The 17,271-nt window shown below is 39.6% G+C and overlaps 1 protein-coding gene across 2 annotated transcripts in view; it reads right to left on the bottom strand.

The window, feature by feature from the left end:
• Window positions 1-443: 443 nt before the first annotated feature.
• The window catches only part of bard1 (BRCA1 associated RING domain 1), a 37,187-nt gene continuing 20,359 nt past the window's right edge, over window positions 444-17,271 (bottom strand). The window contains exons 7-11 of one of the 2 annotated variants that reach the window (XM_084725331.1): window positions 15,196-15,322; window positions 14,934-15,066; window positions 12,189-12,281; window positions 4,184-4,281; window positions 444-967 (exon numbers count right to left, since the gene is read on the bottom strand). In XM_084725331.1, the coding sequence (XP_084581457.1) occupies window positions 623-967; window positions 4,184-4,281; window positions 12,189-12,281; window positions 14,934-15,066; window positions 15,196-15,322 (796 nt within the window). In that variant the 3' untranslated portion in view covers window positions 444-622. The remainder of the gene's footprint in view (window positions 968-4,183; window positions 4,282-12,188; window positions 12,282-14,933; window positions 15,067-15,195; window positions 15,323-17,271) is intronic. The other variant, XM_084725332.1, reaches the window with a different exon arrangement.

Below are 17,271 nucleotides of genomic sequence, written 5' to 3'. Positions count from 1 at the left end.
CAATACTATTACCTGTTACCATTTAACCTGTAAAATGGTCCAAACCTGTGTTTTCTGAGCATTCCAAAATGTTCCCAGTCTTATGTTGCCCCTGTCCAAACTTTTTTTGAAACATGTTGCAGGCATGAAATTCAGAATGAGTTTATAAGTTTATCAGTTCGAACACTGATTACAAGTCACAAAGGATTTACAAATCATTGCATTTAGTTTGTATTTACATTTGGGGTTGCAGTTCCATCAAAGTAAACTTGATGATTGTTTGAATTATTGTAAGAGGTAAGGTGAAACTATCCGACCAAAATTCTAATTCGTGTAGCAGTTCTTAGTTTTCTCTTCTTTTCTTTCCCATTAATCATCTCACATCACATCATCTTATACTGTGCAATATATGTATGGGAGACATCATCACAATCTTAAGCCCAGAATAAAGAAACAACAAATCATGCAGTTAACAGCTTTAATTTTAGATTTAGAGCCACATTATTGTTTTATTATTGTTTGTGTGATTTGTGACAACTTTATCACTGCATATTAAAAAAAAATAAAACTCCTTTATGGTGCAGCTCGAGGGAAATCTTGATATCTTAGTGCAAAATGATTACTGAATTTTATGAACAGTTGTCTAGTCCGTTTGCGGGTCTGGCACAGGGAGGAGGCGGAATGCTGTGATGCAGTCGATGATCCAGGTGGAAGGAGCTGACCACACCTTACCGCGCCTCACTACCGCCGGCTTGCGAGGGCCCTGGGGGTCAAAGATTATGTACTGGGTGCAGAGGGCCTGGTCGGAGCCCGGCAGCGCGTGGTAAGCGGCGGCACTCAGGGTCTGCGTCACGTCGCTGTCGGGCTTCGGCTGCCGGCTCAGGATTTGACCCCCTCCCTCCCGGAGCAGCTTGGTGAGCTCGTCTCTGGAAGGCGTCTTGAAGGAGCCGAGGAGGAAGAAGAAGCAGCCGTCGAAGAGCGGTGGGAGCTATGAAGGATGATTTGATTTGACAAAAACAATCGGGCATTAGTGAGAGCTAATTCTTACTTGTGCATCACAAGCCAGGTTGTTTAGAGACCCGTTATCTGTGTATCCTTTTCCGTTAAAACATGTGAGTCACTCTGTGCCAGAATCAGGATAAAACCTTGTTATGAGAACACTGGTTGGAGGATTAAAGTCTCCCCTTTTGTTTATGAAGAAGTTAAACACTGAATAATTTCCTTGCTACTAAATCTAGGCTCTCATATTACCAAGTGTCTGTGTGGATGCTTTGTGTTTACTTCTTTGCGGCAGAGCCAGGAGACATTTTTATCAGCATCGTTCTCCAGCCAAACTCGGCTGCTTTAAACAGCGATGCTAAGTGGTTCAGTGAATTAGGCCACTGGAGACTGTTCTATTCACAGCATCAATGAACTCAACTGTTTTGGGGTGTAAACTGGCTCTCTCAAGAGTTTCTAGTAAGAATGTTCTCTGACTACACTTTGGATGGATTTAACTTTTGCTTGTGTGTCTGTGTCCTTAATTTATGATAACATTTGAAGTTTTTTTTTTTTCTAGAATAGATATTTTATTCTGCACAGCAGGGGAAAAAAACTGAAGTAAACAACAGTGGGGGCATCTTAAATCTACAGTACAAATCTACTGTTTGTTATCATGTCCCATGTCCTATTATTATGTGAGTGTGCCTCTCAAAGTGCTACCATATATAAACACTGCCTATAACAACTATTCACCACTCTTGGACTTTTTCATGTTTCATTGTTTTGCTACATTGAATCACAACAGGCAAGATTAAAGGAGAAATATGTTATATATTAACTTTATGAAATCATGAAATGACCATGATACGTCATGTCAGTCCGTACGTCAGTCCACCATGTTCTCATTTATTCGCTAGTCACCGACCAAATAAAACCCCTCAAACTCCATGCTGCAACATTGACCTTCTCTCTTGTGACACTGTAGTCACTGGCGCACTGCTGCTAACTGTGCTGTAGCTGCCATTAGCCAGTTAGCTCAGTTAGCGTTCTGATTAGACCAGGATGCAGCCTATGAGACGATGGAGGCTGTTTTGACCACTGGAAATAAAGCACCTGAGGTGATTTAATGTTACAGTCCGACCGGACTCTGACCACTGGGGTTTTAGGCGCAAACAAAAGGAGTGAAGCTATTGAAGAGTGAGTTTGTAACTTCGAAAGTTAATTTCTAAGTACATATACATATACATCTAGTTCACAAGTCTGTCTGTGTTTGTTTTTGTGGAGTTGGAAGTTATTTAATCTGGTGTTTTGAACAGCTAGTTTATACTGTCCTGGCTGGTTGCTCTGACACATTCAGAATCATTACCTCTTTCGCTGTTAGCATTTAACAGGTGGCTCAGTTTGTATCCCCACAATATATATTTCAATAATTAAATTATTATAAATGTATTTGCACATGTTCTCCTTTGAAATTTCCATTCTGGTGCAAAACATCTGTTGCTTCAGCCACACTGCACGTTTCATGTTTATTTATTTTACATCAAGCTTAAATTAACACTGTTGTTCGCCAAATGAGTAAGAGTCTGTTTATAGATTGGAAGAAATGATTAATAATCTTTTATAAGAAGCAGAACAGTTTTTTTTTTTTTTTTTGTGATCAACTTTTTTATTGACATTTTATGTCTGTACATGGGGTAATACAAAATGAAAACAAAAGACCTGTGGCGATCCCTCCCTCCCCTCCCTCTCTCCCTGGGTCTCCATAATCCATATTCAGTGAGATGCGCAGGATATAAGGAAAACAATTTTTTTTGTTGTTATTGTTGTAAAAAGACAATTACATTAACTCTTTAATTTTATCTGCCATATCTTGCCATGCCAGAATAGTGCCAGATCGCGCACCATGCATCCTCGCCACTGAAGAAGCAGAACAGTTAAACTGAGCAATATGTTTACAGAGTCTGTAAAGTAGTGAGGCAGGCAGTTGCTGAACTCCAACTCCAGAGTTTTTATTTTGGGAGCAGTGAGCTTTTGTTTTCAGGATAACAGGGTTAGGTTTACAACACAACTGAAAAGCTGATGACCTTACAGTGTAGGACTCATTGTCACTTGTTATTGCCTGAGGTTCAAGTCTAGGGAGGAGGGGCGGTGGCAAAAACAACTGGCTTTAACCTGTTTAGATTGCAATACCCGTTTTTGGAAGCAATTTACACACATTATTTCCATATTTCACTTTTAATTTTGACAAATTTATCAAAACTAGGCATATAAAACAACATACTGCAGTGATTCACCCCCTTCAAGTCTGTATTTCGTCAATGCGCCTTTTTGCAGGAAATACAGCCTAGAGTGTGTAAATAGGTGTGTATTTGCCATCTAGACTGTGCAGTGTGTCTCCATTATTCTTTGTAAAACGGCACAAGCCCTGTCAAGTTTCATGGCGACTAGTGAGTGAGCAGCAATTTTCGAGTCTGGCCACAAATTCCTGTTTGGACCGAGGTCATGACTTCGACTTGGGCACAGCAGGACATTAACGTTGTCATTTTGAAGCTATTCCTGTGCAGCTCTGGCTTTGTTTGGACTTGTTGTCTCTGGAAAATAAATCCTCTCCTGGATCACAGTTCTCCTATAGACTGCAGCAAGTTTGCCTCCAGTATTTTTGCTGCATTTACTTACTCTCACGAACCATACAGGCCTGCTGCAAAGAAGCATCCCGACAGCATGATCCTGATAACACCAGGCTTTAAGGCAGGGATGGCGTGTTTCTGCTGATCCACGGATAACACAAAACCATAGCCTTAGATACAGTCAGAAACACTTGCCTTCCCTAATTGCTCCTTCACTGTTTGTCCTTCTGTGTGTTTTTGTGTCCATCTATCTGGATGAACAATTAAAGATATACTGTATGAGTGACATGGCTAAAGGGGTGAATACTTGACTGTTTCTGTAATTCATCACGATAACTCTTTAATTAAGATCAGTTGGTAGAGATTTAAACCATTTACTTTCTCTTGATTAGTGTCAAAAAAAAAGTCCACACCAGTTACACTGTGATTCATTGCTTCAAAACACAAAACATGAAAAAGTGCAAGGGAACACTCTCTGCTGAACAATAACCATGTGTCACTGTCTGAAAAAACAAATTCATCCCAAGGACACAGTGTCTAGACAATCTATCCTCATCTATTTCATGTGTTTGTTTGTTTGCATGCTTCTCATTTACCAAGCTACATCTGTTGATGCGACTGCGCTGGGGGCCTTCTCCTGCTTCGTGCTCAGTTTCGGGCATCCACTTGCCTGCCTGCAGACATCCCTCCACCCCTGGCATCCAAGAGAGAAAGAGGGGGAAAAAAAATTAAAGCTACAGCTAATTATGTTGACTTGAAAGAGTGTGACAAGGCAATTGCAAAGCGGGGATGACAAAGCTCATGTCTGTTTTATCACAACGAGTTGAAAGATTTCAAGTATTGGCAAAGCTGCAGTTGTTGACAGAGAAAGATGCCCACAGCGTGATGGAGTTAATGATGCAACCCTCGTTTTAAGCATCTCAAGTTTAAGCAGAATACGAGCTTCATCCCGTTCCTTCCGTCTCTTGAGGTTTTGCAGAGTCAAATTGCGACTGTGTGACAGCCAGCGCCCCAGCATTTTTTTGTGAGTCAGAAAAGAACCTTTTGTTCTACATCCTTAAGAAAAGCATCTTGAAAGTGAGAAAAGTTTTACATAAAAAAAGTATAGGCAGATACGGATGGGGGAAAAAATCACATTTTAATGACCCCTCGCTGTCACAGATAAAAAATGCTTCTGAGCATGATACAGATCACAGTGCTGCTGTTTTCTGTAAGCGTTCTATTACTCATATCATATGTTGGGGGTATATTTTTTAAAAATCCATCTGAACATATTGAAACTAGATATGGTTGGAAAATACTGTAGTTTGCTGTAAAAAAAAATATATAAAGTGAATGAAGATGTCAAAACATACCTGAGCATAAGGCAAAAAACTTCTATAATAACTAGACATAACACACATCTGCAAAGTATCTACAGCTCCAATTCCAAAAAGATTCTGGACATTGTGTAAAACACCTTTAAGGAACATACACAGGTAAACAATTGATAACGAGTGATTGTATCATGATTGGGTATGAAAGGGGCATCCTCAAAAGGCTCAGTCATTCACAAGCAAGGACAGGGCGAGGTTCCATCACTTTGTGAAAAACTGTATGGGCAAATCTGATTAGTCCACATTTCAGATTGCTTTTGGAAATCATGGACGGTGTGACGATGGAGAAGCAACATCCAGGTTTTTACCAGCACAAAGTTCATAAGCCAGCATCTGTGATTATATGGGGTGTGCTGGTTCCCATGACATGGTTAAATGTCACATCTGTGAAGGCCCCATTAACGCTGAAAGGCACATGCAGGTTTTGGAGCAACATACGCTGCCATCCATACATACCATTTCAGGGACACCTCTGTTTATTTCAGCCAGACGATGCCAAGACACATTCTGCACACATATGTGTTACGATACTGTGACTTCGAAGTAAAAGAGTTCAGGTAACTAACGGGCCTACCTGCAGTCCAGATCTGTCTCTCAGTGAGAATGTGTGGTGCATTATGAAGCACAAAATACAACCACAGAGACCTCAGACTACTGAGCACCTGAAGGTGTATATCAAGCAAGAATAAGAAAGAATTTCACTTTAAAACTTCAAAATTAGTGTCCTCAGTTCCCAAATGCTTACTGAATGTTGTAAAAAATAAAATGATGCAACACAGTGGCAAACATGTTCTTACTTTTTTGGAATGTGTTGCAGGCGTCAAAGTATATTTACAAAAAAAAAACAGTAAAGTTTATCAGTTTGAATATTAAATATCTTGTCGTTGTACTGTATTCAATTAATATATAGGTTTGCAAATCATTGCATATTTTTTGAACTGAAATTTTACACAATGTCCAATCTCTTTTGGAATTGCATTTGTACATTTTTCCACACCCACACAACGTTGTGATTCATTTCTCCTTGCACGTTTAAACTTCTCAAATTGCAGTCTAATGTTACATGCAGTTGCTTCCAGCTGTAAGATATGGTGACATGAACAGATTAGGGTGTGTGTGTGTGTGTGTGTGTGTGTGTGTATACACCTTGTCATAACACAGCACCGTGTCAAATTACACGCATACAGTACACACACCGTCTCCAGAACATGGGGTGGAGTGCAATTACATTTCTTCATCCCGCTTAATTACAGCTTTCATTTACGGGGACCCTGCCAGAGACTTGGGCAGAGGAGAGGGGAGATACTGGGGTTAATCGCTCCGGACGACGACGCTTAGTGCTGAGGAGCCATTAGCATATTCGCTAATTATGTTCACAAAGACTGAATGCAGAAAACATCTCAAACCCCTTCCTTCCTGAGTTAGTGAATGAGTGAACAGCCAGATGAAGCCACTTCCTCGATTAACCATGAGACAAACTGCAACTGCGATCTCATTATGAGTACAGCGGAGACGGGCTACAATAGCTCATTCTTTATCCACAGTCAGTGTCCTAAAAACCAACCACTGTCATGAAAATAATGAAACTAGTATTCAGGTGTGCACAGGTGGCACAGCAGCAAAACACCGACCCACAATTGAGTTGTGGTTTCAATCCCTGGTAGCAATGCCTCTGGCAGGACCGCGCGTCCAGCGGGGGCAGCTGCCCGAGTAAAGCGTGTCGCTGGCAGCTGCAGTGAAGCAGTTAGAACTCATGTGTGTCGGGAGGAAGCACATGGCTGCACACACACATCCTCCCTAGTAGCAGTGACAAGAACCAACGTGCTGGGAAAATAGCCCATACAAATTAGGAAATAATGGGAAGACAGGAAGAAAAAGCATATGAAAAGGAACATTTCAACATTTTTTTATCATGCGTTTCTTTTTTATTTGCAAAAATGTAACACATCTAAAGTCCACCATTTTTTTTTTTTTTTTTTTTTGGGGGGGGGGGGGGGGGGGGTGGTGTCATTATATTTTGATAATTTAATGGTCTGCCAACAAACAATGAGAGAGAGCCACTGATGATGATTTTCACATCTAGCAATGTGAATTAAGGATTTATTTTGACCAAACTGGAGTTGTTTGTTGTTGAAACAGTGGAAAGATTACCCAAGATGGTTTTGGTGAGTTTTGTCTTTAGTTCCATCTATTGAGTTTGAATAAAGTGTGTTTTACGATGACTTAACGAGACAATTAAGTTCTTCTTAGTTCAGTAAAAGAGAGAAACTTAGATTCAGAAGGTGCACAGATGTATTTTTCTGTGTAAGAAAGTTGTAAGAATAGTTGCTTTCTTGACATTTTGTGAGTTTATTTTGTGAATACACTGGCAATCACTCATTGCTGGGCTGACAGTTGGAAAGTTTTTACATGGCACCCAACACAAATGAGAAGCACAGGTTTTGGGTTCTACATGGCTGATAAATATTCAAGAGATTACAGCTGTTTTTTGGTTGGTGAGTAAAACAAACTTAAGAGCCTCCTATATATTTCACCACCATTTAGCCGGTTGGCTGGTGCTAATTTTGTTCCACAGAACTCAGCTAGCCCTGAAATCACAGAACAATTTTCCATTCTTGTTTATAAACAGGTTACACAAATGAGATGTTAATTAGCAAGCTTTAGATGTGTTGGGTTTTTTCCCCCCATTCCTAAAGTTTTTATGCTAGGCTAAGCTAAACACGTCCTGACTCAAAGTGGGACACTGGGATCAATATCCATCTTATGATCTCACTCTTGTTAATTCTGATGAGTGTATTTCCCAAAGTGTTTAACTATTTTTTTTAATGATGGGTGCATGATGGACAAGTACATTTAATCCACTGTTTGATCTTCAATGAAAGCTTAAGTTTCAGGACCAGTTTGTAGGATTTAGTGGATTCTAGAAGTGAAACAGCAGATTTTAACCAACCTTCCTGCAAAGCGTGAGAAACTGCAGCGGCAGCATTACTCATGAAAAATACTAACAGCTGTACCTGGAGCCAGTGTTTGAGCAAGTTTGTCCATTTTGGCCTTTTGTAGAAACATGGTGATGCAACATGACAGACTATGTGGAAGAAGACCAACAGGGTAAATAAAAACAGCTTATTCAAAGGTAATAACACAACAATTCTTATGTTTTTAAGCGATTATAAACTAATGAAAACATTCAAATGAATATTGTGTTACACTCCATTTCTGGTAAGAAATCCTCCTAAATGTTACACACTTAACCTGACTGATGGAAAAACTGCTTTGCACTGGCTGCACACAACAGTGATGGAAGAAAAGTGACACCATGATCTCACTAGTAAATGTAATGCGACAGTCAGATCGGTTTGATTTGATTTGTGAAACATGCAGTTTATGAACTTAGCTAAATCCAATGCTAAAGTTAGCTTAGCCATTTGTATACCAGGCAGACATAACGTATAGCGCTGTGTTTGGGATCTTTACACCCTATCATGGTGAGTCAAGAGCAAATTTCTTATCATATTAAGGCCCCTTAAGACTTTTAGCTGGAATGGAGCGGGGAGATGAAGGTTATTTTCATGACTGGTTTCAAGTATGACTGAAACTGCTCTTCCAAAGAAACCGTGTTGCAACGGAACGGAAGACCAATAAAGTGGTAAACTTGGTCTTGGCCTTGTTGACAGCGATGGCACACAAAGGCAGGTGACAGCGAGAACTCAGCTGCTTGGGTGTGCACACACATAAAAACAAGGACAGAGACAGATAAGATGCCACAGTGATTGTCATGAGAGAGACAAGCTGTGTCAAGTGCTCAGCCTGCGTGGAGGAAAAAAAGAGACGGGGAGGGGCTGAATATGGTCCAAACACACAAAAGTGACACAACCACACACCTAAACACGCACGCTCGCACTTGAAATGGCTCTGGCAGAGACAGAGACAAGTGTGCTTTCCGTTTTCCTCCACACCTACACGTACACACACACACCCACACCCCCACATAAACACAGTGAAGAGATGCTACTGACGGATACACCAGTCAAGGGCACACCAAGGTGCCAGAAAACTCTTTGACAGCAAGTCTCTTTTTACTTTCCATAAAGCAGACTTCTTCTGAACATCAGCTAGTTGACTTGGTTCAAGAATGCCAGGGAGACTGGCTGAGAATAGCTAAAACTCTAGCTAAGTATTCATGTTGATATAAATCAAATAGGGAAAAGAGAGTTAGCCATCTTTTCATAGGTACTGATATTGAAGCCTTGAGACACACTGATTCCAAGTTTCCTTCCCTCAAGTCACCAGCCCGCTCTATTTGGCTGTCAGACATGTAAGCTGGTGTGCGTACACACAGCAGCAGGCGCAAACAACTTACCTGAAAATTGCTGGATGAAAAATGATTTTTTAATGTTTCCCAGGACATTCGACATGTTGCAGAAAATAACAAGTAATGCATAACACAGAGCCTCATCTCACTTGAAAGGTTGGAGCGGAGAGGAAGTACAAGATTGAAATGTAAAAATATTTTGGTACTGAGGAGGAATTAACACTCAAACTTGTTTAGATACCAAAGTGACAAACGACACATGAGCAAATACATCTCGATTGCAGCTTTTTCTGAGACATAGATGGCAGGTAAAAATGTTCTTTGGGATTCAGAGAAGAGCACAAAACCCATTAAATTACTCCAAACAGCCTGTGCAGCACAATCCATTTGTTCTGCACTGTGGTTCCAAGAGCCCAATATTTACTTCCTAGATTTTTCACTTGTACTGTGCCATGCCAAAAGTCGCCTTACTGCAGCAAACATAACTTATAATGCAGATAGAAATAGTGTTTCCCAGGCTAGAGCACCCTCGAATGACTGAAGTATTGTAAATACAAAAGTGACCTTGTAGGTAACACAACAACACAAGAAACTAAAAACAGATGATGATTAAACCTTCTCAGTTAGCGGGGTCACAAGAGAGTTGAAGTTTATGAATTGCAAGCTGATTGCAGGCAACAACAACAAACAAAATCTACAGTTGAGGCCAGATTGTTGCTAACCTGGACGCAGCTGCCAGGCAACAAGCAGAAACTCTGCCTCCAGGCAAGAAATAGAACGCCACGTAAAATGACGAATCGCCATTCTTACACGTTGGTCTTTGCACAATCTTAACAATTAGGTAAACAGGATTCATGACCACTTTACTAAACTGCAACTGCATCTTTTAACATTTTAACATTAACATAACAGAGTTTTAAACTAACTGATTTTGAAGTTTTGTTGCCTCACACACATAAAGAGAAACTTCACAGATTCTATTCTCTTTAATCTCAAGCATGTACACACTACCAGATTTGAAAATAATGGTGCATCACACACTATAGTTTATTGTTAAGATTATCATGCCAGAAGGATCACAGTCTCATGAGATCTCACTGAGAAGTAAATGTAAACAAAATGGAGACTGTAGTAATGCTTTGCAGTGAGAAAAAAAATCAAAAGCAGAAGGTTAAATAAGTTTGGATGGAATAATGTTTGGCGAGGCGCCGTCAACACAGCTTGTCTATTCTTAAGTCGGAACTGGAGGTGAGATTTTAACTGCCAGTTTTAATATCTGTCGACAGTAGTATGCCAGATAACGTTAGCAGAAAGGGCCAGACGGTTTACCACTGTTTGGCAACACCATCAGCTGCCCTGTCTCTTGTTTTGTCTGTTGCTTCCGTCTCTTGACTTGTTTCTCTCAGTGGATAATGTGATCCTGCTTGGAAAGTACTGTAGCAATCTTTCAGATTTCAGTTCCTAAATATCAAACATGTTCTAAAATTATCGTGGCGGGCCCATGCTTCTGTAAGCAGTTTTGGGAGGTTCAAGACTGGATCTGCAAACCCCTCATGTTACAGGATAATGTGGGCCAAACATTGGTACTGACAAAGTTCCTGGCCCAGATTTCTCCTCCGATTGTTGGGAGGGGTGAGTGTGAGGTAAACTGGCCCAAAACTCCTGTAGTCTGAGCCCAGTGTTAGTCTTTTACCTGTTTCCTTTCTTAATGCTAAGCTAAGCTAACCAGCTGAGGTCAGTACTTTCATATTTGATAAAAAAGCAACTAAGCATATTATTTTAAATAATACAATTCTACAACTGACATTTCTGCTCTTTTTTTCTAATGATAATCAAACTTTCAATCAGAAATAACCAAAGGCTAAAGTGGGCAAAACTTTTATCCACCGTCATGATGTCATTGAGTCTAAAAATATTTTATGCAGAAATTTGCCTCCAGTTATCCTGAGCTGAGGTGATAGAAAAAGAGTGTTAAAGCCATTTACTGTGAATTAATGACTGTCAGGAATGAAAGGAGCTGAGTGCAATAAATATCCAAACGTAATTGTCATTCATTGTCATGGTGAACTCTAATCTCTCGGTTAGAAGCCCTAACAACCAGGGGATAATGAGGTAGATATGTGAGTTTTGGATTAAGAGTAAAATTGACAGGATTTACACGACATGAAGTGTATGGATTTTCTTTTGCAGTGACAGCTGCTGCTTTAGTGACAGCTACCACCGACTACTGTTAACTGCTGTGATAGTGTAGTCATACACACTTCACTTGTGTTTTGATTGATATGAATATCAGGACACTGTATAGTAGGTGTCACAATTTCAATATGAAAAAAATCACCCGATTCAATTTCAAGAATCTGATCAAAGGGCAAAATCGGCCATTTTCCCAGTATTTACTGATTTTTATGTCCATTCTCGCCTACTTGTGGCATCCGGCACGTGTCAGAAGAAAAAAATACAACACTTCAAAGACGACACAGCGCAGCTTCCCGGCCATTATATAACACTTGATACCCTGTAGATTTTCCTACATAGATCTTTTTAAAGAATATGAAAATATAAATGACAGTTATGGCATAAAGTCAATAATCTGTTGATCCAAACAAGCCTAATAATAGGAGAAGAGAAGAGAAGAGAAAAGAAGAGAAGAGAAGAGAAGAGAAGAGAAAAGAAAGAAAGAAAGAAAGAAAGAAAGAAAGAAAGAAAGAAAGAAAGAAAGAAAGAAAGAAAGAAGAGAAAGACTAAGCTTATGCTACAAATGTATTTAACTTTCAGGGTTTTATGGATGAAATCTGCTTTGGTGTCACTGCAGCAGGACGTTCCCCTGGTTCCATCAGCAACATTATTTAACACCACATCCTAAAATAGCATCTACAGAGAAGTACTTCAGCCGACGGCTTGCACCATACTTACAGCTGAATTTGACAATCCAGCAGCCAGCGAGGAGTCCCAGGAGGGGGGAGTATGTGGTGGGCATTTGTCCTTCGGGAAGCACGACATGGCTCACTGGAGGAAAAAGCACACGCACACACACACGCAGGAAAGGTGTCAATGAGTTGTGATACAGAGGCACAAATAGCTGCTACCTGCTGTTGCTGTCCTCCTAGTGACTCTGTCTGACTCAACGCTGTGCGGTGAACTGTCCAGCTACACAGTGTATATGTATATTTTTGGGACAAATTTAGATCTTAAGCTGTCTTGCTAACACATTTGAACTTATGGATGTCTTTTTTCCACAATTTAGATATTGTATTTTAGACATTGTCCAAGAACAAACACGTAAATTAGATTTTTCTCCCAGCCTAGGTTGGATGACTAATGGCCAAGACTTCAGTATCCTTGTTTGTTGACATGTTTGGAGCTGGACGACATCTGGTGCTCATACCATGAGCTATGGGCTGTAGAGGACACTGGCCCTTGCTTTTGGTGCCTAAGCACCCAGTGTCATTTCTCTCACTGACTCAAACAGACTCAAAACGAAAGACGTTTGATATGTGTTGTAGTTCCATAGTAGTGAATGATCTGATTGAGGTATGTGATGCTATCTTAGTGAAAAAACTACAGATTTGTGTTTTTTATTATTGCAACAGACCAACTTATTGCTAGTCTGGATACTCTTTACTGTTGTCATCTTTGGATATGATATTGATTAAAATGATACCATTGAAATGGCACACATGATTAATTTATTCCATGTAGTAACATACTCTATCTATTATTATTATACTGCAAGAATTATTTGTAGCCTTTAATTGGCAAAATATTCTGTGTGGCCCACGAACCCTCAGTGATCGTCTTATTTGGCTCACTTGCTAGTGAAGTTGAATAGCCCTGGCACAGATTCAACCACGCTGAGAAATGCAAGGGAATCTAGTGTAAAATATGTTATATATATATATGATTTTTTTTTTTTTAAATCAAATACATTTTCTTTTGTACTTGAACACTTCTTTCAACAAGGGACACCCCTGCTGACACTCAGCTCGAGTGGAAAAACACAGCTCTTGCACTACAATCTAAACTTGGCCTGGGAGCATACTAACATGCTGATGTTTGGCAGGAATATTACCACAATCTTAATTTAATGTGTAGTACGTTAACACTTGCTAAATATCACTAAACACAAAATGCGGAGGATGATGGGAATGTAGCTTTGAAGGTATTTGATGAGACACTAGAATTAGAATTTAAAGTGCAATATTTTGACTTAATTATAGGATTATAGGAAATGTCTGTCTCTATATAATAACAATAGACAGCTAATCACCATATGATGACATGTGGTAAATACTAAATTAAATGGTATGTTTTTACGATTAGTCATTACATCAGAAAAAAATTAGACTCGTTCAGAACATATGACAAAACACAAGTGTTCAAATTGTTCCACACAATTCTACTTCATAAAGACATTGTAAATATTTTTATATTTTTTTTTACTATGCAATATTTTTTTTCTATTCTGGTAAGGAGCATCTATAACACGAACAATTTCTTCCCTGGGCATCAATAAAGTATTTCTGATTCTGTACAATGAAATAACAAAATAATAATAATAATATAACATGATAAGAGCAAAATGGTAGTAGAGGTAAAATATAGTGCATTTCTCATACAGTCAGTAATGTGCTGATGTCCCTTGCTTTGACTGGGTGCCTGGATAACCAGGTAAGTCTACTGCAAGCCTGTCAAAGCATGTCATGGCAACACAACAAAGACCAAGCTTATTTCATTAAATAGTTTATACAGTGACACATAATTATGGGATAATTAAAGTTTAAATACAAGCTTTATTGCCTCTTCACTCAACAAGTCAGCGCTTTTGACAAGTGCAGAGCGAACATAATTATATCTCAAGGGTGAAAACTTCTTACATTGTGCATTGACCGTGGATTTTTGTGGACTGTAGCCTTGAGTTCAAAATGTAAAAGAAAATATTCTCTGAAAGCACCAGCGTTCATCCCTCAGGTCAGAGAAGGGAGAGTTGTGAGAAACATTTCTGTTTTTCATTAGTGCTTATTCATCACCCTGACAGTACCTCCAAACATTTTATGAGGAATGATTTCAATTACTTTTGCTCTCTGGTGTTCTCCCAGCCATTACTATGCAACAGTGAAGGAGCTGCTGTATCACAATGATGTATTCAGCTCTGAAAGCACTTGTTAGTTACTGTTGAACCTTCATGAGTGATAATGTTCAAGCACCTACTGTTGGGTTTTACAATACAAAGGACTTTGTGTGAGGTTGTAAAGCCTGGAAAGTTTGGCTCTGCAAGGAAAGGATCATTCGGATAAAAATCCCCTCTTCACAGCGGTGAAAGCTCTGTCTATCATCTTCATAATAAACACCATAACCAGGGCTAAAGAGAGCCTGCAATTTACCTATCTAACACGTCTTTCAGTGGAACAAGGCATCCAAATGATGGCTGATTACCTATCAGTGTTTGGCAGTGAACAGACATACCAGTTGAGGTCCCACTGTACCAGCAAATGGCTGGTAGCTGTTGCTAATTTGCAGTGTTACTGAGAGCCACATGTCACAAACAACAACATTAAAAAAAACAATCATGCCCAGCCAGTAGTCTACAAGCCTTCGCCTGGAACATTGAAGACGTTTAAGCCCCACCGAGGAGGAGTTTCTACACCCAACAAACCCTACCTGCGCCAGAAAAGGTGTCAGCTATGCTCCCTCCCAGTAGCTCTCCCAGTTTGGCCAGTTGAAGCTGTTCTTGCTGTGACAGCTTGCTGGCCAGAAGCACCACTTTTTCATCTCTCCTCACGCAGTCACTCACCTAAGAAAGCACATAAGAACACGATTTAGAAATGTCTCTGACTTGGAATGCAAGAATATTAGCGATAGAGGGTTAACAATTTGAAGGGAAATAATAAAAGAGCTTATTCACATCCTCATGTAGACGTACCACAGAGAGACTGGCTGAGGGGCTAAGAGATGTATTGGCAAACTGTGCTCCTTCTGAGGCTTGCTGGAAAATCTCCAGCATCTCCAGACTCACTGCGTAATCTACAGGCCGCTTTCCATACAGATTTCTGTGAAGAAGAAAATTCAAAATATTAAGTGTGTCAGAGTTTCACAGTATAAATGCACTTGTGTATTTATGCATTTGCAGCAAAGCAGACCATCTGGTGACCAATGGGACTACTTTACTTCTTACACTTTGTTCGACAAAATATAGATTAACAGAAACTAAAGCAGGTCAAAATGTGCAGAAATGTATTGTGTTGTGTAGTCGTAGTTGAACTACTGTATTTTATTGTTTTCAAATGATCATATGTATTTATTATTAGATTGTTTTGGTGTACACTGGGGTCCATGACTGGCTGGCAAAAGGGTCCACTGGATAACTTTGTGTAGTGTCAAACTTGTAAAAAGTCATTACTTCCAGCTTTTCAATTATGCACCACTATTCCAGATTGTCCACTGAGTGCTGTGTTGTCATAATAAGAGTAGCTGGATACACTATTATAGTGCTTACATACAGACCATGTGACACAACACTGTCAAACACAGGCCACTGTTGATGCAGGAGCCACCAGTGGAAAATGTGTTTGTCGAATTGTCAAAAAGGAGAAAAGTGGACACAGAGTGCCAGGTCTTTCAGAGAAATATGGACCAGTTCCTCTTTCTTCAGAGATGAATGTGAAGTCAGAGTGCTTGTTGTGTTCCCAGCAGTTTTCAGCGCTCAAGGAATATAATATTTGGCGCCGCTATCAAACTCATTGTGACAAAAAATTCAAGAACTTCAAAAAGACAGCTGAAAACAGAGAAGATAAATGAATTGTTGGCAGGTCTGAGTAAACAGCAGTCTGTTTTTAGTCGTAGCTGAGACATCAACTACATAACTGTGAAAGCTAAATACATTATTGCATAAATACCATCAGCATCAAAGCTGATGATGAAGAAATGCATGCTAAAGGCTGCAGCAATCATCTGCCTGGACAAACGGATGGTTCATCATAATTGTGAATGTTTTCAGAATGTACATATACTTCTTTACACTAAAAGAAAGGAAAAACTTTGAGGTTTTGTTATTTATAGGTTACTATGCAATTATTTTAATGGTCTGGCAAGGACTAAGTATCAATTCGATACCGATACCAGCAGAGTACTTCATGTGATACCCATCATGTGAATGGAAACATGCCTGTAATAATCCTTCCACATTTCATGCATTTATTTCATGCAGCCATACTTTTGAATGTTTCGGTGGCATCTCAGCATGCTGAACTGCCAACTGACAACAAAAAATATTGAATGTAGGTATCATTTGACAGGAGATGTTTTGATACTATTTGGCACTGGGTCATTTCGGTCGATATGGTAAAAGGTATCGTGTACCGATACCCAGCCCTAAGTCCAGCCCACTTCAGATCAAATTGCGCTGTATCTCGACTATTAAGTAAGGCGAGTTTGACACCCCTGGTGTACACTGAACTGTCCTGACTACTACTCCTACTACTCACAATACTGTTTCATATTGTATTCACTTTTTTCCCGTCACGGACAATAAAGTATACCTTATCTTATCTTCTTAAAGACCAGCCTTTATTTAATATGAAACATTGTACTGTTGATAAGTCATGCTCAAAATATGTTTCTATGTCCTGATGTAAACAATGTATCTGTAAGCTAACACTAAAGCTACTGGAGGGAACTTTCATTTTGATTTGATTCTTGAGATGCCTGTGCAAAACGTGGTAGTGTTTCCTCTTTCATAGCCACAAAATATAACATCAAAAGTAAAATTATCTAAAGAAATATCACCACCTTCGTCTGTTTAACTGGCTATCGTACTGATTCCTGTAACTTTAAAAGGGAAAATGTAAACACAGGCTCGTTTCATCTGTTTTCACAGAGCTTCTGTCCCAGTGGCAGGAATTAAGAATAACTAGGTAGAGATAGCCAATTTCCTCACAGATGGTCTTGTTTTCTTATGTAGGTCATATGGCGGTGTTAGTATTAATTTGAAACTGTTTCG

This window comes from Lutjanus erythropterus, chromosome 8 (genome assembly GCF_056507025.1).
Source record: "Lutjanus erythropterus isolate fLutEry1 chromosome 8, fLutEry1.hap2, whole genome shotgun sequence".
In the NCBI taxonomy this organism is placed as follows: Eukaryota; Metazoa; Chordata; class Actinopteri; order Lutjaniformes; family Lutjanidae; genus Lutjanus; species Lutjanus erythropterus.
The sequence above is the reverse complement of the archived record's forward strand: the minus strand, read 5'-3'. Positions and strand labels throughout refer to the sequence as shown.